The sequence below is a fragment of the Gordionus sp. m RMFG-2023 genome, chromosome 3, assembly GCF_954871325.1.
Source record: "Gordionus sp. m RMFG-2023 chromosome 3, tfGorSpeb1-WG-v2, whole genome shotgun sequence".
Classification (NCBI taxonomy): Eukaryota; Metazoa; Nematomorpha; class Gordioida; order Chordodea; family Parachordodidae; genus Gordionus; species Gordionus sp. m RMFG-2023.
The window spans coordinates 48592515-48619876 of record NC_088777.1 but is presented as its reverse complement, the minus strand read 5'-3'; the positions used below and the strand labels follow the sequence as shown (position 1 = coordinate 48619876).

The 27362-nt window shown below is 27.8% G+C and overlaps 1 protein-coding gene across 9 annotated transcripts in view; it reads left to right on the top strand.

The window, feature by feature from the left end:
- The window catches only part of LOC135926213 (titin-like), a 120959-nt gene that overhangs the window by 51743 nt on the left and 41854 nt on the right, over positions 1-27362 (top strand). For 8 of the 9 annotated variants that reach the window (XM_065461991.1, XM_065461990.1, XM_065461988.1 and 5 more), the window contains 22 exons: positions 453-587; positions 887-1054; positions 1614-1719; positions 2721-2917; positions 3356-3528; positions 4315-4444; positions 4563-4720; positions 5490-5619; positions 8273-8383; positions 9062-9160; positions 9870-9980; positions 10767-10892; positions 12802-12927; positions 14815-14940; positions 16133-16258; positions 22386-22561; positions 23194-23436; positions 24209-24557; positions 24671-24911; positions 26035-26324; positions 26531-26692; positions 26853-26990. In XM_065461991.1, coding sequence (XP_065318063.1) covers positions 453-587; positions 887-1054; positions 1614-1719; positions 2721-2917; positions 3356-3528; positions 4315-4444; positions 4563-4720; positions 5490-5619; positions 8273-8383; positions 9062-9160; positions 9870-9980; positions 10767-10892; positions 12802-12927; positions 14815-14940; positions 16133-16258; positions 22386-22561; positions 23194-23436; positions 24209-24557; positions 24671-24911; positions 26035-26324; positions 26531-26692; positions 26853-26990 — 3621 coding nt within the window. The remainder of the gene's footprint in view (positions 1-452; positions 588-886; positions 1055-1613; positions 1720-2720; positions 2918-3355; positions 3529-4314; positions 4445-4562; positions 4721-5489; positions 5620-8272; positions 8384-9061; positions 9161-9869; positions 9981-10766; positions 10893-12801; positions 12928-14814; positions 14941-16132; positions 16259-22385; positions 22562-23193; positions 23437-24208; positions 24558-24670; positions 24912-26034; positions 26325-26530; positions 26693-26852; positions 26991-27362) is intronic. The other variant, XM_065461989.1, reaches the window with a different exon arrangement.

The following is a 27362-nucleotide window of genomic DNA, read 5'->3' as shown; positions in this document are numbered from 1 at the left end:
GACCAACCAAGGAATCAGACGAGAGAAGTCTACAAACTATGGAGATGAGAATGCTGAGGATGATTGCTGAGGTGATAAGAAAGGATAAAGTGCGCAGTACAAGAATACTAAATAGTTTAAAGGTAGTGCCCATTAAGACTAAGTTAATGGTAAACAGACTTAGATGGTATGGGCACACAATGAGAAGGCCTATGAACTACATAGGAAATAAGGTTGAGAGTTTGGAAGTGATGGGCAACGAAAAAGATGAAGGCCAAAACTTCAATGGGGTCACAAAGTTAGAGCCAATATAAAGAAGTATAAATTAGATAAAAAAATTGTATGAATAACATAAAGTGGAGAGAGATGTTGAAGGAGCTTACCACCAGAAAATGTGAAAGTCAAAGAGAAATTTTTTTTTTATAATTTTACAAACAGTGACATTATATTTTTTATTGATATAAATTTTAAAGAGGAAATCAAGGGAGTTAAACCAATTTTAGACACGACTAAAATAAAAGATCAAACACTAAAAGTGGGAGAAACGCTCAAAATTGCCGTTCCATTTAAGGCTGAACCTCAACCGGATGTTCAATGGAAAACGCAAGGTTGAATTTTTTTATTTATAACAGTGAAATAGTTTAAAATCGGCAGAAAATTTGATACATCATAAATATCACATAAAGCGAGCTATAAGAGTAGAGCCGGTTTTTATCTAGGATAAGGAAACCCTATTTATATAAAGCAAAGAATATATTCTATATTTTTTTTGATAGAATGATAAATAATATTAAGTATAGCAATAATTTTAAGATTTTAATATATATATTTTACAAATCTCAGCCGATAGTGTCAAATTATAAATATTTTATTAATTTTAACAATTAATTAATTCTTATTTTTAAAGAAAAGATTATAAGCGCGGATATTGATTCGAGGTTCATAGTTGAGGTAAAGCCAAACTTTACTCAACTAACATTGAAAGACGTTAAAAGAGGTGACGAGGGAGAATTTTCTCTCGATGTAACCAACATAGCAGGCAAGGATGAGACCTCGATGAAGCTCAAAGTTGTTGGTACGAATAATGATAATATTCGATACTGTTAATTATAATATTAATATATAAGTAAAGTTCTCCTCCGAAATAACGACATAATCTACTTTCATCTCACTAAGAATTAATGAGAAAGATTTTTATAATCTAGGGGACAAAAAAAATAACATTTTACCTTAAAAAGAATATCCCAGTATGTATCAAGAGAAATCCTTAAAAAATTTAATAAAATTATTTTGCCATTAATTTTTTTAAAATGATTTCTAAATTTTTATATGGTCGATATTTTTAAATAAAAATACAAATATATATGATGAAATTGTCTGAGATTCGTAAGGTCGAAATAACTTTACACACTTTATCTTACCTGTCAAATCATGTTTTTGGTAGTTGAAGTAATTCCTGTCTTTATTCCAGAAATGACTAACATATTTAAAAACTGTTTTCGTAATTGATTTTGATGAACTTAGTTTGTAAGTGAATATCTTTTCTTGTCATTTCTTGAAGTTGACAGATATTTTTATTCATTTGGTTCATGTAAGCTAATAATTAAATGAAATTTATAATTATATAATAAAAGATAAACCATCCCCGCCAAGGGAGCCGTTCGAGGTAAAGGAAGCTACTGACAATACACTAACACTGACTTGGAAAGAACCTGAGGATGATGGTGGCAGCAAAATCACGTTTTAAAAATTTTATTTATTATAAATAACGAACCATCTTTTTTAATATATATAATATTAACTCCCCTAACCCATATTTCTAACCGATCTAACCTCTCTAACCCTGCATTAACAGTTAAATTCGCGGTTAAATGTATACAAAATTTGATATAAATATAATATCTTTACATACAATTTTTGTATACTTCGTCGCTAATTCGCTCTAACAATGAATGCAAGGTAACCCCCCCCCTTTCCTACCGCTCGAGTATGTTGATTTCATAAATTTTAAAATTATGGCGGAGATCGAGGGGAGAAGGGTGCTATCAAGGTATCTAACCTTTCAAGCCACCGTTGCCATTTAAAAATTGATAATTTTTTTGTTGTATGTAGGGGATAATTTTTGAAGGTATAAATGAGATTTTTATGAAAACATAAAACTCTCTATCATTAGTCTCACCTTAAAATGTTATATGACTCTCACACTCACAAATTCGAATTATATAAGAAATTTGGAAAACCTAACCTCGTTATAAAAAAATTTATTGTAGAATTTTTCATCAATAAAACAATTATATTTTGTTTTAAAAAGTAAGTGTACTTATTGATAAAAGTGGTTACACTAACAGTTACCCAGAACATATAGAGAAATGGAAATATTTTTTATTGGTGAAAAATTTAATAGGAGGAAATATTTGATAAAAATGTTACAAGTATCATCAAAATAATTAAAATAACTCTTTAATTTATATTGATTTTTGATAACTATTTGACGAGGTTAATAATTGGTTCCATTTCGACAATCGTTTACTTGATTAAAAAATTTAAAAAAAACCCGAAGGTTTATCTATAATACAATTAAAATATCGTGTGACTATTTCGAGATATCGTAAGAGATGATTACTGTAAAGATATCTAATAATTCTTATAAAATTACATTTTACTATTATATTATATTATATTATATAATAATGTAAATTATTTAATTTATTTGTCTATTCTAAAATCGGTATTATATCAAGGAATTACATTTTGGAGAAGAAGGAAGTTGACAAGCCCAAATGGGAAATGGTAAATAACATGGTTCCATCTACGGAATGCCTCGTGAAAAACTTGAAAGAAAAGCTAACTTATCAGTTTAGGGTCAAAGCCGAAAATAAATACGGAATTTCGGAAGCCTTGGAGATGGTACACCCCGTCACAATACAAGCCAAATTGGGTTAGTGTTAATTATTAAAACAAGACTTGGCGCGTGCTGAATAAAATATTGAGGCGTGAGTTAGTTCATTTCTACTCTATTCAAAGTTGAGCTATTTGCTTTCAAAAAAACTCCCAATTCTTAAAGTGGTAGTTTTACTCTAAAAACTAGATAATCGTTTTTAGTACGACTAAAACCACTTATAACCGCTAAAAAATACAATTACTCAACCAATACTAAAGAGAGATTTATATATATATATTTATTTATATTTTTAGGCCGCCTCGAACGACCTCTTCTATTTTATTCATCCACTAAATATTGTTCTAAATTATTTTTTATTTTTTTTTTAAATAATAAAAATGCATGACAACTTTTCCGTGAGGAATAAAAATAAAATTGAATTAATATGTGAGTATAAAAATTAAAATGTAATTATTCAATAATAAAAACAAAAAGTGGTACCATCTTTACCCGGAAAACCAGAATTAAAGGACAAAGATGAAGATTTCATAGAGATAGTCTGGACACCGCCTTTAGATGATGGGGGAAAACCGATTAAAGAATACCTAGTGGAACGTCAAGATACCAAGACCAATAAGTGGGCGCAGATTGCTAAAGTTGAACCGGATGTAATATTAGTTATATGAATGTCATATGGGAATGGGGTTTTTCAAAATCCATTAAAATTCGTTTAAATTTCAATTTTAAATCATATGCCGAGGGCATTTTCAATTTTTCAAAAATCTGATGTTTAGTAAAAAAAAAAGTAAATCAAGTAGTTCTAAAGTTCTTGGCAAAATTGTCTGGTATTCATATGGTAGGTTACTTATTCTATACTAACAATTCTGTATTTCTATTTACGGCAAAATTACATTTTTCGAATTTAAAGATATATGACCCTAAGTAAATAGTTTAAAAATTTAAGAGATCCAGAATACAAATCGAATTACATTAATGGTTATTCTTTAAATATTCGCTTTTTTTTAAAAAAAAATTCTTCATTTTTGATTTTGTAGCCCTATATTTTAGTATTACATTACATTTATATTTTTTGTAAAAATAGGATATTATAAGGTCTTCAGAAGCTTATTCTCAAATATTTTAATATTGTAATGGAATTATTTTATTATTTATAAAATGTATATGATAAACGTAGGCCATTCATTGCAAACTAAAGTATTTATCTGTATATGTACTTTAAAGGAAGAATTAGTTAAATTTTTGAGCAAATTATATGATTCTTGGAAATTCGGCTAAAAATTTCCTCGAAATGATAGTGGGATTAATCAATCATATCAGTAAAAATGATTTGGTCATAATCTAATAATATTTATAATAATTATGCGGGGAGATATAAAAATATGTCACTCTTAATTTATAGTAAACAATTTAAAAAAATTTCTCGATATATTTAGGAATTAAGTTTTACGGACAAAGACGTGATTCCGAACGGAGAATACAAATACAGGTTGAGCGCTGTGAACGACATAGGCATCAGTGAGCCAGGTCCTCCCAGCGAAAAAATTAGAGCCAGTTCTAAGCTAGGTATAATATTTATTTTGTCAAGGTTAGCGGGAAAAAACCGGAAGAAAAAAAATGAAATAAACATAATTTTTATATAGACATTTTATGATGAATTTTATTATATTTATATATAACTTAGAAAAGCCAAGATTTTTATTGGATAAGTTTCCCGGAAAGGTGTTCAAAATCAAGCCCGGGGAGAGCTTTGACGGAAGTTTTCCATTTGTAGGTTCACCATCTCCGTCTGTTGAGTGGAAAAAGAATGGCGAGATCATTTCATCTAGTCCAGAATTCAAAGTATTTAATTTAAAATGTTATTTTAGAATAATTATTAACAATAATTTTTTGCCCTTCATTAAAATAATGGGAACCTTTTTAATTTTGAAAAAAAATATAATATGCATAAGGTTGTTACCTAAATATCAAAAATAAATATAAAAAAAATTGTCGTAAACTTTAAAGAAAAAAAAAGAAGCTAAGCTATTTTTAATGTAAATAATAAAATAGCGATCTAAATTCATTTTTTCAAATTTACAAAAGTTTATTAATTTTTTAAAAATTCTAGAATTTAAATAAATTTAGTAAGTTTTTACGTAACATTAATTTTAAATTATTAATAAGAAATGGACAGTTATATTAATTTAAACGGGGAATTAAAATACAATTTGAATGGAAGATCATGTTTCATAATTTTTATAAAAATATACGAAATTTTATAAATTTTTGAGATTTAAAAAAAATATATATTTAGGTCATAGCCTAAGATTATTAAAAGTGTTGTTATGATATACTTGTTAGTTGGAATGTTTAGGATTTTGTTGAGAGAGGAAGGGTATACCTGTTGAGTAAGCCCCCCCCCAATCCAAAAAAATTTATTGGAGGATTTATGAATTAATGAAAACATTATTACAAAATAAAATATTTATTGACTACTCATAGGCCAACATTTGATTGGTAAACATTCCCATTGGGTGACATCAACCGAAATTAAAAACTGCTGGTCCAATCAAAAATTGAACTTTTTACTTCACCGATTTATATATCTTCAAAAAAAAATTATATTCAGATTGAAAATACTGAAGGAATCACACGTGTAATCATAGCGAAAGCTTTAATGCCTTTGACTGGTATATACAAAATAAAGATAGCGAACGAAGCTGGAAAAGATGAAGTTGAGATTAAGTTTTTCGTTAAAGGTTATATATTTTAATTTAATACGGAGGCGATATATTGAAAATATGGTTCCCGTTCTAATTCTAAATCGCTAAAACAAAAATCGTTAAAACAAAAATCGCTAAAAATTGGGAACATGACTTATATCTCTTAGAAAATTTTTAAAGTAAATTTGAAATTAATATTAATAGATACTAGGGGACTAAACACTTGTATTTAAATTGAAAATTTAAAAAAATCGCTAAAATGTAAGAAATATCATCCAAAATCCCAGTTTTGGTTTCAAATTTACTTTAAAAATTTTCTAGGAGATATAAGCCAGGTTCCCAATTTTTAGCGATTTATGTTTTAGCGATTTAGAACCTATCCCGAAAATATTACCCTAAAAAAAATTTTAAATTTTGATATAAATATAAGTAAATTTTATATTGCATCAGCTGGGATAAGTAACCTATACCCAAAAGTTCTAACCTATATGACCCTATCTCATTTCATATGCGTAATCATTTTTATTAATAAAAAAAAAATTAATTTTTTATAGTACAGAGAGTTTTTCTTCTAAAATATCATTTAAAATTAGATTTCTTTATCTTTTTCAAATTGATTCACACCACATTTGTTTCGATTTACAATAATGTTTTTTAAAAAATAATTCAATAACCCGAAATTGTTAAATAGTCTATTTATAATCTTTTTTTAAAATAAATTTATTATACAAGGTTTCTCGATATTTTTTCTAATAGAAACTAACATATTATGAAAGCAGAAAATATGTAGACAATTATCCAATTTTAATTCGAAGACCCATCGATTGTAAAAAAACAATATAAAACAATGTAAATGCCCTTATTTTTTTCAACCTTTCTAACAAATTCTATTTTTAAACGAGAATTTTTAGCATTAGAATCGAATTGTTATTTTTTTATATAGATGATACTGCAAATTTTCTTATTTTCCTATATATCTTTTTAAACTACTAATAAATATCCGACTACACACCTCCCACTAAATGTTGTTTAAACTGTTCGATTTGAGCCGATTTTTTAAAAAGGGCTATCTCAATATTTTATCCAGAAAACTATTACGCAAGCCTTAAAAGATTGTGGTCATGGAATGGCACAAAGGTTTGAAGACTTATTAGTGAAATCTCGAGGATCAGATTCTGGCTAAAATATCGAATTGAGCCGTATAACATCACTACCTCCCACTCCCTCTCCCCCAAAAATGTATAAAAATTTGCTTTAGATTTTCTTTTTGTGGCAAAGTATTTAAGAGTCAAAAACAGATTCTGAAGGTAGATGTTTAAAAGAATTATTTATGTGATGATTCAGAAATCTATAATTCCCGGGCCGGCCTAAGTAACGTCAAGAAAATATTTTTGAGACAGACCTGACTAAAGAAATTAACAGACAAGGCCTTACATTTTTTTTGTATATATGCATATATATTTGATAATTCTGATATTTTATATAAGTGATAATCAATAACGTAGAGTATTTTCAATTTAACCAATAGTTGTTTATTTTGGGTGTTCGAGACATATTTAGTTTAGGCCCTTGATTTAAAAAAAAAAAATTGAAAACCTTTAGTAAAAAATTATAACCGGGCCTGGTCGGTTATTAATAAATTTCCACATGACCGGGCCGGGTCAGGTCAATTTTTGCCATTTACAGATCTCTGATACTTATTGCTTGAAATGAAGTTTCTTTTATAGGTATAAAAGATATTATTTAAAATCAATATAGTCCATAAGTCATATAACATAAATTAGAACTTAGAAACATAATTTTATGAATATATCGTTTTATTGTTATAGTGTATTTCTGGAACATTTGTAAAGCCATTTAAACATCATTATTCATGTTATAATTTATAAGATTTCTTTGAAATAAATAACCCTACCATATTTTTTTTTAGACCTCAAGTGAATATAGCCCTGATGATTTTAATCTTCGGACAATATTATAAATGATTATTTTAAAAAAGAAAAGAATACGAAAAGAATTAATTTTTTTTTTATTAATCTCTTTATTCGCTTTTCTGAAATAAAATATTTATATCATATTCATTCATGCAAAATTATGTTATTTTTTTTAAAAAATCATATTTGTAATATTAGTTTCAAAAAAATTTATTGATGTATATTCGAGATGGGAAAATACGCGTTATAAAATAAATTTTGTTCGAAAGAAGGGGTTATAAGGGCATTTCTTCTTCTTCATTTTATCTATTGATGTTCGAATTGAAACGGGATAATAACTAGTGTTGTTAAACGGCTCAATTTAAGCCGATTTTTAAAATGGCTACTGGAGATTTTGCTCATACGTGGCACATAGAATTAACATCTGTTGGCGGAATCTCGACGCTTAGGCAATATTTTCCGGTCTATAATGTTGAGTTGCCGTTTTTAAAAATCGGCTCAAATCGAACCGTTTAACACTAATAATAACGTATAAAAAAAATATTGCTTACATATTTTGTGCTCTAAAGTTTCTATTCGAAAACAAATGCAAAACTTATTGATAATTTGATTATTTTAAACTAATATCGTGAATTTAAAGAAAATTTTTTTTTTTTGCTTAGATTTAATATATATATCGATTTTATATATCATGCGTTTAAAAAAAATAATGATTACAATGAACACATATATAAAATATAATTATCATCTTATAGATAAACCAGGACCTCCTAGAGGCCCCCTCCAGTTTTCAGATATTACAGCTGATAGCTTAACCCTTGGATGGAAGCCGCCATTGAATTACGGTGAAGATTTCAAAGACTATGGTATATATATATATATAAATTTTATACAGATTTATTTTTTAAATATCAAATTTATTTTACTAAATATAATTCAGTTTAACTCATGATTTAAATTTTTTTTTTAAACTATATATTCTTTTGGTCGGTAAATAGTACTATACTTAAGATGCTGGTTAAAATGTTTATAGCATAATTGTCTGAAATTCTTAGGCTAGGTATTTCAAATATGATGGAGCACATTTCCGGTAAAGTCAGATTTTAAAATTTAAAAATAAAGCACTTCTCAAAACGATTGCAAATTTGAAAAAATAACACATTTTCCCACTACCGATAACGTGTACTTTTACGAAAAGCTAAACTAAATTTTATATACAAACAAACAGTTAATTTTTTAAACACAACAACTTTTCTACCCTATAACTTTGATCGGGGTTTTCTTATTCGGGACGTTTTTCCAATGGCTGTCTCCACCATCGTTGTCACGACGATAGAGGGTTTTACGGTCGCGAGTGCTGCGGAGGTTGGGAGAATGAAGAGTTCACTTATTATATTGGTACAAACAAATCATTTTTAAATATGATGATGATACTATTTACCGACCAAGTGTGCAGTAACAAATTAAATGTAATTTTTGGGTTTTAAATTGCCGAAATTTAGCGATGAAATATTTGATTCTTTTTTTGATATTTAAAAAAAAAGATATGCCGCCAATTTTAGGATACTACGTTGAAATGATGGATATGGATGATAAAAAATGGCTGGCAGTGGGTAAGCCGGTCGGTGGTTTGTCCAAAAAAGGTTTGATTAATTTATGAAATGCATTTTATAAAACTTCGTTGAATACAAATCACTTGATGACACGCCATTTTGTCGCGTATAATTTATTTTTTCTATTTTATAAAATTTAATTCAAGTTGTTGTATACACTGGAAACTAAAAATGGCGAGTCACCAGCTGATTTGACCGTCAACTTCAATATTTATATATTTTTCATGCGAGGTTAGGTGACTCTCCAAATTTTGACTGACATGACCCACCAATAACCTCTCCATTGTGACGTCACTTGGCTAAATTAATCCAAAAGACCCATTCCTAGTGACATGACTGAGTTGCGGTCAATTAAAAAATTTATAGTCTGGCGTCATTATCGAGCCTATATGTTTTTTTCTTTCGATTAATCGAGCTTTGTACGTATATCTATAAGATATTAATTTTTCTTTAAAAGCAATAATGTATTAAGATAATTTAACTGTCCCAAGAGAAAATTAGCTTTGTGTATAACCAAAAACCATTTGGCAATAAGAACTCATTAATGGTGGGCACAATGATGGTTAAACGTTGGGAGAATCGCTAAACGATGGCATAAATGTTATGCGATCGCCTTATACGGAGACCTTAAGCTACTAAGGGGACTAGGTGTTAAATAAAATTTTCTTTGGTTTGTGGTTCATTATTTATACAAAAACACGATGATTTAAACAAATTATTTTATTTTTTTTTATAATAGTGCCTGATTTGAAACCCGGTAAAACTTACAAGTTCAGGGTGAAGGCTGAAAATTATTTCGGTATCGGTGAACCTCTGGAAAGCGAACCTTTTCTGTTTAAACCACCATTTGGTTTAGAATTGTTTAAATAAATATTTTATTACAAGTTATATTTTACTATATAAATAAGTCGTAATTTAAAGTTGAATGAAATTATCTTATTAGCCATGATCATAAAATAGTTAATTAAATCTTCAACTTAATAATAAACTTGCAAGTTTTTAAGCGGTTTATTATCATTGGTAAATCACTCGATGTTGGGAGTAGGCGATCCAGTAAATGGTACCGCGAAAGACAGCGGTTTTCCGGCTTTATTTTCGCATTTTTAAAGTATTATTTTGACTCATTAAAAAAAGCCAAATATAAGAAGTAATAATAAAAGGTTTTCGTAAATTGAATATTAAACTATAAATCAATGTTACTTATTTACTATTTTAATACAAAAAAGCCATGATTATATTAAATTAAATATGTTATAAAAAAATATTATTATTAAATTTTATTTTTTCCCCAGACTGCACGAGGGGACACTAAAGATACGTTCCCAAATTATGATTTTATATTAGTTTGTTGCATATGACATATTCTTCTTTTTTTTTCGATTTTTTTAAACATAACTATAACAAACTAATGAGACTTTCATATGTTATTATAATTTAAGTTGGTTTTACACTCTCCCAGCTGATATTAGCTACATACTAATTCACCAATCACTGAGTTTTTCGTCTCATTATTATTATTTCTTTAAAATTAAATTTATTTCTTACATCTATATTTTCTATCTTAAAATTAGTTTTTATATTTTCTTTACTTTGAATGAAAAATAAATGTATTTTTATCGAATGAATGAATGATTAGGTGTGCCCTTCCTAGAATCGCCATTGCAGCCAACTGCCGAGACCAAGGTTAGGGCTAGGCAACCATTAGATCTTGGATTGCCGATATACGATTCGCCTCAACCTTCGGTCGATAGATACAAGGAAGGTTTACAATTTACTTAAAATAATATATTATTTGTATATATGAATTCCACGACAAATCAACAAGGTATTGTCCCTCAAAGTTTAAAATTTACCAAATTCCTGAATTTTGAAATGCGAATATCTCTATATTTTGCTAAGTTGTTAAGATTGAAAATTCATTCAAAATAAATTCTAGAAGCTTAATAAGAGCTCTCTAATATTATAAAAAAATATATTAATGGCTAATACCGGGAGTTAAAACCCGGAATTAGATTATAAAGTGATAAAAATTCTTTTTTAAAATACTGGCAATATCTTAGAAATGAAGGTATATACGAATATATATAAAAATTAGAATAATAGAAATTCTACAATTAAAGCTCTAATTTTGTAAGTGGACACCCAATTTAACTTTATGTCTTAAATACCTCAATTAATAAAGTAAAATAAATAACCTTAAAATTTGGGTATTATTTTTCTTCACTGTTATAATGTTTTTAAGAAAAATGATATATAAATCTATTTTTTAAAAAAAATATTATATTTGTAAAAGATATTTAATGTTTGTCCTTATAATATCAATAACGTCATCTTGGGCCTTCCTCTAGGTCTCGATCCTCCTACTTCCATCAAAGTGCATCTCTTTACCCAGTCATCTTTTGACATTCGTTCCACATGCCCAAACCATCTAAGTCTATTTCGTCGCATTACCACCAATCTTGGTCCCAATTCTTTACTAGTTTTTCTTTCTCTCATCTAATCATCCTCATCTCTGTTCTTTCTAATTTGACGGGTGGGGTAAAGAAAACCTATATAATATAGAATAAGTAAATAATTTCCTCATGGTAAATATGCCACTAAAATTAAGAAATCTTAAAGCCGTGAGTCGCTTTCATTGCCCATATTACGCCTTCTTAAACTAAACAACTTCTCACACGGCTTACATGAACCTTCCCCTTTAACTTCAGAGTGACTTTTCTCTGAACTACCCTTGCAACAACAGCAGAATCTACACCACCATCTGCGTTTAGCATATCACCCAAATAACAAAACCTATCCACTTTTTATAGGATTAACACATTGCTAATATCCAGACCACCATTTTCTAGGTTATCATTATTATGTATCCCTTTATGCATGTTCTACAAATAAAGGTTATTCTTTATAACATTAAACTTTCCTGCTACATCTTTTATGTACCCATTTCCGGCATTTGGTGCATTGGATTGAATTTCTAGCAACTCCTTTCCCACAGACACCACAAGGACACTTACCGGACACCTTTGTCTTTTATGCATTCATTTTCAGACCCTTTGCTTCCATATTCATCTTGTTCCATTTACTAATTTTATCCCTCAATTCTTCCTCACTGTTAAAACTTTTAAGCTTATCTAATATCAGTATTAAATTAATATTACTACTATATCAATTATAGATTAAAGTACATATATAAAAATGTTATAAAATGGAAGAAATAAACAACTTTTTCATCATATTTAACGATTCTGAATGAAATATTTTGTATGCATTCCATCCTCACAGGCCATCGACGCATTACCATTCCTTGATCATCTTCCTCATCGTAAATTCAATCTTTTCCTAAATGCCTACCAATATCATCAAAATCTAAATTTAAATCATTCATTCCTATGTAACCCCCGGGTAATCTTTGACGATATGATAATGGATAGTCACTGTATCCATAATCGTCCCGAGACTTCCATATGTTATTATAATTTAAGTTGATTTTACACTCTCCCAGCTGATATTAGCTACATACTATTTCACCAATCACTGAGTTTTTCATCTCATATTTCTTTAAGATTAAATTTATTTCTTACATTTATATTTTCTATCTTAAATTAGTATTTATATTTTTTTACCTTTGAATGAAGAATAAATGTATTTTTATCGAATGAATGAATGATTAGGTGTACCCTACCGAGGACCGCCATTGCAGCCAACTGCCGAGACTAAGGATAGGGCTAGACAACCATTTGATCTTGGATTGCCGATATACGGTTCGCCTCAACCTTCGGTCGATTGGTACAAGGAAGGTTACAATTTATTTAAAATAATATATTACTTGTTTATATGAATTCCACGACAAATCAACAAGGCATTGTCGCTCAAAATGCAAAATTTACCAAATTTCTGAATTTTGAAATGCGAATATCTTTAGATTTTGCTAAGTTGTTAAGATTGAAAATTCATTCAAAATAAATTCTAACAGCTTAATATAAGAGCTCTCTAATATTATAAAAATTTATATTAATGGCTAATATTTAGGATGTAAAACCCGGAATTAGATTATAAAGTAATATCTTAGAAATGAAGGTATATACGAATATATATAAAAATTAGAATCATAGAAATTCTACAATTAAAGCTCTAATTTTGTAAGTGGACAAATTTGCCCAATTTAACTCTATGTCTTAAATTCCTCAATTAATAAAGTAAAATAAAAAACCTTAAAATTTGGGTTATTTTTCTTCGTTATAATGTTTTTAAGAAAAATGATATATAAATCTATTTTTAAAAAAAAATATTATATTTGTAAAAGATATATAATGTTTGTCCTTATAATATCAATAACGTCATCTTGAGCCTTCCTCTAGGTCTTGATCCTCCTACTTCCATCAAAGTGCATCTCTTTACACAGTCATCTTTTGTCATACGTTCCACATGCCCAAACCATCAAGTCTATTTTGTCGCATTACCACCAATCTTGGTCACAATTCTTTACTAGTTTTTCTTTTCTCATCTAATCATCCTCATCTCTGTTCTTTCTAATTTGACGGGTGGGGTAAAAAAAACCAATATAATATAGAATAAGTAAATAATTCCTCGTGGTAAATATGCCACTAAAATTAAGAAATCTTAAAGCAGTGAGTCGCTTTCATTGCCCATATTCCGCCTCTTTAAACTAAACAACTTCTCACACGACTTACATGAACCTTCCCCTTTAACTTCAGAGAGACTTTTCTCTGAACCTTGCAACAACAGCAGAATCTACACCACCATCTGCGTTTAGCATATCACCCAAATAACAAAACCTAACCACTTTTTATAGGATTAACACTTTGCCAATATCCAGACCACCATTTTCTATCTTATCATTATTATGTATCCCTTTATGCATGTTCTACAAATAAAGGTTATTCTTTCTAACATTAAACTTCCTATTTTCCTGCTACATCTTTTATGTACCCATTTCTGGCATTTGGTGCAGTGGATTGAATTTCTAGCAACTTTTTTCCCACAGACACCACAAGGACACTTACCGGACACCTTTGTCTTTTATGCAATCATTTTCAGACCCTTTGCTTCCATATTCATCTTGTTCCATTTACTAATTTTATCCCTCAATTTTTCCTCACTGTTAAAACTTTTAAGCTTATCTAATATCAGTATTAAATTAATATTACTACTATATCAATTAGAGATTAAAGTACATATATTAAAATGTTATAAAATGGAAGAAATAAACAACTTTTTCATCATATTTAACGATTCTAAATAAAATATTTTGTATGCATTCCATCCTCATAGGCCTTCGCCGCATTACCATTCCTTGATCATCTTCCTCATCGTAAATTCAATCTTTTCCTAAATGCCTACCAATATCATCAAAATCTAAATTTAAATCATTCATTCCTTTGTAACCCCCGGGTAATCTTTGACGATATGATAATGGATAGTCACTGTCTCCATAATCGTCCCGAGACTTCCATATGTTATTATAATTTAAATTGGTTTTACACTCTCCCAGCTAATATTAGCTACATACTATTTCACCAATCACTGAGTTTTTCATCTCATTATCATTTTTTAAAATTAAATTTATTTCTTACATTTATATTTTCTATCTTAAATTAGTTTTTATATTTTTTTACCTTTGAATGAAGAATAAATGTATTTTTATCGAATGAATGAATGATTAGGTGTACCCTACCGAGGACCGCCATTGCAGCCAACTGCCGAGACCAAGGATAGGGCTAGACAACCATTTGATCTTGGATTGCCGATATACGGTTCGCCTCAACCTTCGGTCGATTGGTACAAGGAAGGTTACAATTTATTTAAAATAATATATTACTTGTTTATATGAATTCCACGACAAATCAACAAGGCATTGTCGCTCAAAGATCAAAATTTACCAAATTTCTGAATTTTGAAATGCAAATATCTGTAGATTTTGCTAAGTAGTTAAGCTTGAAAATTCATTCAAAATAAATTCTAGCAGCTTAATATAAGAGCTCTTTAATATTATAAAAATTTATATTAATGGCTAATATTTAGGATTTAAAACCCGGAATTAGATTATAAAGTAATATCTTAGAAATGAAGGTATATACGAATATATATAAAAATTAGAATAATAGAAATTCTACAATTAAAGCTCTAATTGGACAAAAATTGCCCAATTTAACTCTATGTCTTAAATTCTTCAATTAATAAAGTAAAATAAAAAACCTTAAAATTTGTGTTTTTCTTCGTTATAATGTTTTTAAGAAAAACATCTTTTATGTACCCATTTCTGGCATTTGGTGCATTGGATTGAATTTCTAGCAACTCCTTTCCTATAGACACCACAAGGACACTTACCGGACACCTTTGTCTTTTATGAATTCATTTTCAGACCCTTTGCTTCCATATTCATCTTGTTTCATTTAATAATTTTATCCCTCAATTCTTCCTCACTGTTAAAACTTTTAAGCTTATTTAATATCACTATAAAATTAATATTACTACTATATTAATTAGAGATTAAAGTACATATATAAAAATGTTATAAAATGGAAGAAATAAACAACTTTTTCATTATATTTAACGATTCTGAAAGAAATATTTTGTATGCATTCCATCCTCAAAGGCATTCGCCGCATTGCCATTCCTTAATCATCTTCCTCATCGTAAATTCAATCTTTTCTTAAATGCCTACCAATATCATCAAAATCTAAATTTAAATCATTCATTCCTTTGTAACCCCCGGGTAATCTTTGACTATATGATAATGGATAGTCATTGTATCCATAATCGTCCCGAGACTTCCATATGTTATTATAATTTAAGTTGGTTTTACACTCTCCCAGCTGATATTAGCTACATACTATTTCACCCATCACTGAGTTTTTCATCTCATTATCATTATTTCTTTAAAATTAAATTTGTTTCTTACATTTATATTATCTTAAATTAGTTTTTATATTTTTTTACCTTTGAATGATCAATATTTTTATCGAATAAATGAATGATTAGGTGTACCCTACCGAGGACCGCCATTGCAGCCAACTGCCGAGACCAAGGATAGGGCTAGACAACCATTTGATCTTGGATTGCCGATATACGGTTCGCCTCAACCTTCGGTCGATTGGTACAAGGAAGGTTACAATTTATTTAAAATAATATATTACTTGTTTACACGAATTCCACGACAAATCAACAAGGCATTCTCGCTTAAAGTGCAAAATTTACCAAATTTCTGAATTTTGAAATGCAAATATCTGTAGATTTTACTAAGTAGTTAAGCTGAAAATTCATTCAAAATAAATTCTAGCAGCTTTATAAGAGCTCTCTAATATTATAAAAATTTATATTAATGGCTAATATTTGGGAGTTAAAACCCGGAATTAGATTATAAAGTAATAAATATTCTTTTTTAAAATACAGGCAATATCTTAGAAATGAAGGTATATATGAATATATTTAAAAATTAGAATAGAAATTCTACAATTAAAGCTTTAATTTTGTAAATGGAAATATGCCCAATTTATAAACTATATGTCCTAAATTATTTATATTAATAAAAGCATTATTAATTGTGTATGATTTTTCTTCACTTTTTTTAATGTATTTTAAGAAAAATCATATGTAAATTTTATTTTTTATAAAAAAATATTATATTTGTAAAAGATAATTTAATGTTTGTCTCATAATATCAAAATTAAGTATGAGTTAAACCCAATAGAAATTTAATTGCTGTATTTTACTCTCACTTATAACGCTATATCCTAAATAGTAAATACCTTTTTAATTAATAAAGTAAAAGTCTCAAAATATGGATTGATTATTCTTCACTTTTATAATGTATTTTATGAAAAACGATATAAAAATCTTATATTTTGTAAGATATTTGTCTCATAATATCAAAACGGAAAGAGATTTTAAACTCAATAGAAATGCAAAATAACGTTTTAAACAAACAAATGATTGCTGTATTTACCAATTTTAAATTCTTTGTTTAGCTTAATCTATATTTTCCGGAATTTCAACATGTGTTAATACATATATACTTTTAAATTTCAGATAATTTTGTATCCTATTTTTAACTTGACTAAATTAAGTGTTTACGAAATTCTAATTCGCTTTGAATTTTGTAATAATTTTGTGTTAAATAACGAGATTTGACTATAATATGTTTAAATAATATAAAGTTTTTTTTTAGTTCAAAAGTGCCAGTGAAACATAATTGAAAATCGAGCTAACTGTGAAGGCAGGGTTAGGCAAAATTTATCTGTCCCCGTATATGGTTCATTTTGCCCCGAGATTATCTTTTTTAGAGAGAAAATAAAAGTATAAAATAAATTTTTCTATTTTTACTGAAGTATACGCTTTTATAAAGCTCGCAGTAACCTAGATTTCTACTCTCAAATAAAGTTATCGGTGAAATTAGCGAAGAGATTTAATTCCCAACTTAGTGATAACTCAAACAATATTATTTTATTATGGAAAGCTAAATTTATGGGGGTGAAGGAGGTTAATTTGTATTTTCTAAACATGTGAAATAACACGATGTCAAACTCACTAAATAACAAAATTTATTATAAAATTCTAACTAAAAAAAATAATAATACATATGCATCGGTTCAATAATACACAATTTACTAATAAAAATAACACTAAAATTTTTAACACTATCACGTTGTCCGCTTCCTTGGATTACCTTTAGTTCTATTGATATCTTCCCATATCGGATTTAACACAAAATTATACTAATTTCAATTTTATTCAAATCTTCAAATATTATTTAACACAAAATTATTATAAAATTCAAAGCGAATTATAATTTCGTTAAACACCAAAAAACTTTGAATTTTTAAAAAAATACATTAATGAATAATTTTACAATTTAAACTTCCCTTTTATAGGAAAGCGCAAATCAGCACTAATTTTTTTTAAAAATCTAAAAATAAAATATCAAAAAAAATTTAAATACATTTTCATAATGATTTTGTTAAATTTAATTATTATATCTAAAAATGAAATATCAAAAAAAAATTTAAATACATTTTCATGATGATTTTGCTAAATTTGATTATTATAATAAACGCGAAAATATAATATAGTCCATATCAAATCAACAAAAAAAAGTCGATTTTCAACCCGACCCCCTTCAATTTTTCTTAAATTTTGTTTACTGGTAGTATATACTATAACTAAGAAAAAAATGAAATTATACCTTCCAACACTGTTTACCAGCTAAGATATGGCCGTTTAAAGCGCGGAAAAATGGTACATTTTTGACATAATGCACCTCATTTATTTTCAAATATCTCGAGAAATAATTATGTTAGAAAAATAATTTAAATTTAATTTTGTAGCTTAATAAAAGTTCTTTAAAATGACATAAAATTAAATTGGACATTTTATTAATATCGAAAACCATGTGTAAAACCGGAGATGGCCATAGAAAAAAAAATTATTTTTTTTCAAAATTTTTTTTCTGTAGATAGATATCACACTGCTTTATATTTGTACAAAATCCTAGACTGGGATCAACATGGGAGGAGTTATTACTCTTTATATGGCTAAAATTGAACAAATTTAACATTAATACCATCATATTTTAATTTAATGAATAGTTATGAAATAATGTTAATTTAAAAATTATGTCTAAATGATAGGCTCTTACTTTTTTTTATCTTTATAAAAAAAATTTGAGAGGTGGCTGGGATAATGAGCGGTTTAAAACTTTAATTTCACTTGACAAAATAATTTTAAATATTTTATTTAGCATAAAATATTCTACCAAAATTGAAATTTAACGATAAATTTTCCCCCATATATTTAAAATTAAAAGGCTTAATATTTTATTTAACGAGAATTTTATAGATTATAAAACATAAACAATGAATAGCTGTTGATCGAACTACCCTCAAAACACTGACAAAATCCGCTGATGAATTTGTAGATTATTTAATTGAATAATTAGACAATTTAATTCCTCATTTGTTATAGCTTTACGATAATCATTAATTCGAAACTTTTTAAAATTCAATTTAAATGTTGGCGAATTCTTAGTTATTGCAGACTTTTTAGAAAACTATGCATTTGTAGTGCAGAACCATGCACAAGGATTTAATCAGACCAATAATCAAGCCACTATTAACTCTTTTATAATTTATTACCGTGAGAACAACATAATAAAACATGTAAATTTAGTGGTTATATCAGATTGTTTAAAGCACAACGCATGTGCATTTTATTTATTTTAAAAATTGATCGTATTCTTGGAGGAAAGATTGGCTAAAATTTATAATTTTCCTGATGGATCAATAACCAATATAAAAATAATAGATTTAATTAATCTCTATCATGAAAATGATTTTGGGATAAAGGCTGAGTGACATTTTTTGAAACCGCACAAGGTAAGTTCATGCGACATTTTGGGGGCCGTTACTAAACGGTTAGCAGCTCGAGCAAGCTTGCAACGTCCATATGAACATCACATATTGACAACAATAGATTTATAATTATATATTTGTGAGCAATAACGAATATATGAACATAGAAAGTCATCTTGAAAGCAGATTTTTGAGAGAAAGAGAAATTCTGTAACACAAAGTTCCAAGCTTTTATTCCCCTAGACGAAAACAAAAGTCATAATTTATTAAAATTCCTTGGATGATTATAATATATGATATATTTTAATTATAAATTTTTGATTGTATTATATGTAATGCAATTTGAGGCAAATAAAGTTATAAATATGTTTAGAATTATTTTGTCAAGTAACTTTGAGACAAAATTTAACTAAAGTGTTAAGCAAAGCTCATTATTCCAGCCACTTCTCAAAAATTTCGATAAAGATAAAAAAAAGCCTATCATTTACACATAATTTTTAAATTAACATTATTTCATAACTATTCATTAAATTAAAATATGATGATATTAATGTTAAATTTGTTCAATTTTAGCCATATAATTGATAACTCCTAAACCCCTGTTGATTCCAGTCTAGGATTTTGTACAAATATAAAGCAGTGTGATATCTATCTACAGAAAAAAAATTTTGAAAAAAATTACCTTTTTTTTCTATGGCCATTTCCGGTTTTACACACCCGATTTTCTATATTAATCAAATGTCCTTCATATTTATTTTTATGTCATTTTAAAGAACATTTATTAAGCTACAAAATAAAATTTAAATTATTTTTCTAACTTCATTATTTCTCAAGATTTTTGAAAATAAATGAGGTGCATTATGTCAAAAATGTACCATTTTTTCGCTCTTTAAACGGCCATATCTTAGCGGGTAAACAGTGTTGGAAGGTAAAATTTCATTTTTTTCTTAGTTATAGTATATACTACCAGTAAACAAAATTTAAGAAAAATTGAAGGGGGTCGGGTTGAAACCTTGGTTGATTTGATATGGAATTCACCATATATATATATATACAAGACTCATTATTATTTTCAAAAATCATTAAATATGTCTTGACTCCTTTCTTAAAAATAGTATGCATAACAATTCATATGGCATTGCAAATTTAGTGGTTATAATTATTATCTGTAATTTTTGCTTAACAATTGATAAATCAAGGTTTTTAATTAAATGTCATAAGACAAATGGCAAACTTCCCCTCTCCTGCGCCTTTCAACATAATAATCCAGAGGTGGCATAGAGTATTCTCTTTCGAGTGGAGCTAAATGGTCCCATTTTAGATGAATTTTATCTGGGCTTATTCTGTCGACAAAAACGCTTGGAGCCCCTGGTAATTCTAAGTAAAAAAATATATTAGAAAGTAATTGGTAAAATTTCTGGTTTCTCCACTTTATATCAGGTGGTCATAAGTTTCATTTTTATTACAAAGCATGGGCGGGGTACAGACCAAAGTACCCTGGGGCATCTTTCTCAGCCTACGACAAAAGAAGGATGGGAAACCTGGTGGAACCATTCTCATTCTGACAAAGGTGTCGAACGATTCTAATATGAGTCTGTCTGAAGGTAGTATGAATTTTCCTAAATTTCCATTATGCGTATAACAGTATTAATTTATTTTTTTGATTCTCTTATTAAGAGCTTTTTTTTTGAAATGAATCCCATGTCTGGCGCGAACTTTATTAAACAATTGCCTGATCATCGAGATAATAAGGAAGCAAGTTATCTATTTAATAGTAGTTTTTAACATGAGAATAATTACTGTATGGGTTACCAAAATGGCGGGTCCAGCTGATTTGCATTCAACGACGCTTAAAAATGCATTTTAATGAATGAATGGTCAGTCTAGGTATTATTATTTATCATTGCCCAAAATATAGAAAATGAGTTTTCTCTAATTTTAGTTATTAAAATTATAATATTATAATTTCTCTGCTATAAAGACAAAGCAGTAATTGATTCATTTCAAAAAAAAAGCTTAATAAGAGAATCAAAAAAATAAATTAATACTGTTATACGCATAATGGAAATTTAGGAAATTTCATACTACCTTCAGACAGATTCATATTAGAATCGTTCGACACCTTTGTCAGAATGAGAATGGTTCCACCAGGTTTCCCATCCTTCTTTTGTCGTAGGCTGAGAAAGAGGCCCCAGGGTACTTTGGTCTGTACCCCGCCCATGCTTTTAATGAAAATGAAACTTATGACCAAAACAACCTGATATAAAGTGGAGAAACCAAAAATTTTATACTTTATAATATTTTTTTTTACTTAGAATTCAGATAAAATTCTTCTAAAACGGGACCATTTAGCTCCACTCGAAAGAGAATACTCTATGCCACCTCTGGATTATTATGTTGAAAGGCGCAGGAGAGGGGAAGTTTGCCATTTGTCTTATAACATTTAATTAAAAACCTTGATTTATCAATTGTTAAGCAAAAATTACAGATAGTAATTATAACCACTAAATTTGCAATGCCATATGAATTGTTACGCATATACTATTTTTTTAAAAATAGGATTGGGAACCTTTGAATTTGTATCCTATTCAAGATAACTATTTTCCGATTCCCAGTCTCTTGCCTCAAGACGAATTCCAGTTTAGAATGATCCCTGCAAACATATCAGGGAGAGGATTTCCTAGCGTTCCTACCCCCTACCTTTTCCCAAGCATCCCTTATGGTTCATAAAATGAAAAATCATAAAAATTTAAAGGGAAAAAAAAAGAAATATCCCCGAAAAATTCTCATTAATAAAATATCGTTCAAGTCAAAAAATCTTACTAGTTCTGTTAAAAATATATGTATATTCCAATTGTTTGATTTTTTTTCAAATGCTAAAACACAAGGTCCTCCTCCGCCATTATTAATGGAAGTGCCATATGTATATACCTCGGGAAGAAATTATATCGAGGTGAGATGGAATTCTCCCATAGATTTAGGACTGCCTTACCTGACCTACAACATTGAAAGGCGGGACGATGAGTATCCCGACTGGAAGCGTATCAATACTTTCCCGTTAATGGTAATTAATTTAACTTTTGGAGATGTTTTTTTTTCCTCCTCTAGTAATTGAAAAAAAAATTATATGCATTCATTTTGAGTTGGGTCAATATATTTAATACGCAGAAATAAATTCAGCAGGTCACTAAATAAACATTTGGGGGCACAATATAATATTTTATATCTTTATAAAATCCTACAAGAAATTCTTCTATCTATCTTTTAAATAAAATTTTTTTTAAAACATTTATACCATATGAGTTTAGCGAATTGAGGGGTTAATACTTAATAGAGACCCCGGTTATAGCGCATTTTTTTAAATGAAAAAACCCTAATTTGTCGGAATCTTATTTCGAAGAATGTGTAGAGGAACCCACTTTATTAATTTTATAAAATTTTGCTATGAATTTTTGTGTATTTTTAATTTTTTTTTAAAATAAATATTAATATGTTTAGAAATGCAAAATAAAATTTTTCTAATATTCGCAGGTTATGGTAAGTGCTCTATACATTTTGAATCAAAAAATAACAATCATAATTGTTTAAATTTTTACTATAAACTCTAAACCCAGGTCTATATGAAGCATAGTCTTTAAATTTAAAGTCCTTACTTAAAATACGTCTAATAAATAACATAAAACTTATCTATAATAGGAGACTCGTCTAAGAGACAGGCAAATCAAGCCGGACAGATCGTATGAATACCGTGTTATTCCTTTTATGGAATCGTTTATAGGAACCCCTGGCCTTCCATCTTTGCCTTACAAAATAGAGGAGTTTAGAGTTAAGCCCAGGATTTTGATTGAACAATCTCCTATTAACGAATCCGTTATTAAAATCGAGATTGGGACACCTATCGAATGGGTTATTCCTATAGTGGGCGTGCCTAGGCCAAAGGTAAACAAAAGAAGAAGAATGTTTACAAATATTAATTTTATACAATATTCGCATTGGAAAGTTCGATAAAATTATGAATATTTATCAGAATTGTTTGCCTTCAAAATAAAAAATAAATTTTTAATCTCCGAAGATTTTTTTTAAACAAACTCAAAGAGGATTTTTGATCAAATTTTACTTTAAAATTCCCAAAATCTTGGATCTTCTTTTAAAAAAAATCTTCAATTCGTTAATTTTCATTGCTGAAAGTTTACTCTGATATTCATACATCTATAAATTATATTGTATACAGACTTTCAAATAAATAAAATTAGCGAATTTATTTTATTTTTGTAAAATGCAAATATTCTGTAAAGTCTCGTTTTAAGTAAAACCTCCAAAGGAGCATAAAAGTTAGTTAACTATAACGAAAGTTAACTATATACTATACCTAATTATTAATTATATCAGGTATAACATATTTATAAAATTCTATAAGTAATTTTCTTAAATAAAGTAAATTTGCCATAATATATATTGTATCTAAAAAAATGATGACAAAAAAAGAGCAAACTATAATGAAACATTAGCGAGGAGTTGACTATCAGAGATAACTATAACTTATATAATATTACTCCCAGATGGGCTTTTCTGGGCGGACTTTCACATCTGGTTAACAATTACGAAGGTTAACTATGTCCGAGTTAAAATTGTACTTTTAGCTGTTAACTGTTATACTCTTTTCTGTTTATATATGATTGATTGTTATCCTTTTTTTTTAAAAAAATATAAGGTGGATTTTTTCCGAAACGGTTTACCCTTGCCTTTCATCCCACCTTCTTTTTACGATTGGATTGCCAGACCTGAAGATAACCATCCCTGTATCAGGGTTAGGATACCCGAGATAGATATAGATTTCCAAGGCAAATATATGATGATAGCCAAAAATCTTTATGGTACAGACATATTTGAATTCAAAATAAATGTTCTCAGCAAGCCAGATAAGCCCATGGGCCCGTTGATTATAGAGGACATAGGCCATGATTTTGCTACTATATCTTGGAAACGGCCCCCAACATATATAGGGGACGACCTTTACAGGGCAAGAGCTATGGATAGAGATATATATGATGACGATTATAGTAAAAATAGATATATATTTCTAACTAATTAGCTTTATATACGATGTTTAGTTTGCTTAATCATTTCTCCCAACCTATCAAATAAAAAATATTTAATTATACATTTTTTTTAGATTACTTAGTAGAATATAGGAACAGGGACAGGGCCGAGCTTTACGACGATGATCTAGATGGGGGTTGGATAGAGTGTGGCAAGTTATCGCCGCGCGAACATCCGTTAACCAGATATAGAATTCCAGATTTATATTACGGGGCCCCTTATAGTTTCAGAGTTAGAGCCTTTAATGATTACGGCTACAGCTTGCCCCTGGAGAGTGATAGAGATATATATACCTTGCCACCACGTCAACTCAGGTATTATATATATATATATTTTTTAACTTCGAAACAAGATTGGTTGCTGTAATAGCCTATACTTGCTAATAAGAAATCAATTTTTTTGAATAAATTAAATTATAAACAAATTTGTAAAATAAAATTTTTTTAATATTTTTTTTGACTTTCACTATTATAAAACAATCTAAAATAATTATTAAGCTTTTAATTAATTATTGACAAAATATTTTGTTCGAAAAACTTATGTAGGTGTAAAAACTCTGTAGAAAAGAAAGAAATAAAAATTCAAAAAAAAATATTTCTTTTCACTTTCAATATGAACGTCGCTCATTTTAATGAAAATAGGAAACCAAAAAAATATTTTATTTTTTATATATTTAACTCGGATCAAAAAAAATTAAGTAAATATATAAAATTGTGGATTTTGCATTTATAATCTTAGAGAAAAAAAATTAAAATTATGCGTTATTTGTATTTATTTTGATATCATAATAAACAAAATAAAATAAAATAAAATAAAATAAAATAAAATAAAATAAAATAAAATAAAATAAAATAAAATAAAATAAAATAAAATAAAATAAAATAAAATAAAATAAAATAAAATAAAATAAAATAAAATAAAATAAAATAAAATAAAATAAAATAAAATAAAATAAAATAAAATAAAATAAAATAAAATAAAATAAAATAAAATAAAATAAAATAAAATAAAATAAAATAAAATAAAATAAAATAAAATAAAATAAAATAAAATAAAATAAAATAAAATAAAATAAAATAAAATAAAATAAAATAAAATAAAATAAAATAAAATAAAATAAATAAAATAAAATAAAATAAAATAAAATAAAATAAAATAAAATAAAATAAAATAAAATAAAATAAAATAAAATAAAATAAAATAAAATAAAATAAAATAAAATAAAATACAAAGTATAATTCAAATAAATATAGATACAAAAAAAAGGATTTTTAATTTTTTAAAATACAAATAATTCGCGATATGCTGCCAAAATTTTATTGGTTCTGTAGTAACAATACTAAAAACCTAGGGGTGAACATAATTTTGTTTTAGAAAAATTTAAATGATCGTATTTTAAAAATAACATGCAAATATTTACATTGTCGCATAAATTAGATCATCTTTAAGTCCATACCTGGACAGACCTCTTTTAGGATCCGATTATCCCATTGGTCCAGATAATTATCCAGATACCTTCGGCTATTACAGGCACGATTATGGAGACAGTGACTATCCATTGTCATATCGTCAAAGATTACCCGGGGATTACAAAGGAATGGATGATTTAAATTTAGATTTTGATGATGTTGGTAGGTATTTTAGAAAAGATTATAGAAGTTACGATGAGGAAGATGATCAAGTAATGGTAATGCGGCGAAGGCCTATGAGGATGGAATGCATAGAAAGTATTACATTCAGAATCGTTAAATATTATGATAAACCTTTGTGTCCAAATTTCTTCCATTTCATAAAATGTTTTATATATGTACTACTCTAATTGATATAGTAATAATATTAATTCAATACCGATATTAGATAAGCTTAATAAAGGTTATATTTTATATTTTTATTTATATACAAATTTTTTTTAAAATTATCTACGTATTATAAGTTCTCAGCCCTCCAATGAATTTACGCATCGAGCGTATATTTAATCAAGATCTACAATTGGTGTGGGATGCCTCACCCGATGAATTCACGGAACAATTCATAGGTTACATTGTTGAGATGAGCCTAGATAATTACGAATGGCTCTGTTTGAATTCTGTACCAAGTAATAATGACCTTAATGAACATTATTGATATAAGAAGGAGAAGAGGGGAAGGCTTGTTATTATATTATATGAAGAAGAATAACAAATGAATCGTGAAATTAAAATATACCATATTATTTACAAAAAAATATATATTTTTTATATTAATTTTCAAAAAAGTTATGGAAAGGTCATACTTAGTCACCGACATAATAGAAGGGCAGGATTATAGCTTCAGAGTTAGATCCATAACCTTGTACGGGTCTTCCATGCCTACGATACCGACAAACACCATGCTGATGCAATATGATTTGCATGGTAAAGTTGGAATGATTTTTAAAATATTGATAATTAGATTTTGTCGCATCTTAGAGTTGAGCATGGAAAATTCCTGAATTAGGTCTATAATCTTACCAGAAGCGGATTTTTTTTCTGTGTATATTAAAGTTCCCAAAAAATTTTAAACATTTTAAAAAGTCTTCTATATTTTATTTATCTGGATGATTTAATATAAATATTTTATTTACTACGCTTAGATCCCCTCTTCATAACAAATTGTTATGCAATGGATACTGTTTGGTAATCATTTTTAATATATTTTTGTACCTAATTGGACCCCTAAAAAATAATATTCGAGTTTAAAGTGTTCTATTATGTCTTATATGGTTGTGTTCGTATGAATTTTTGAAT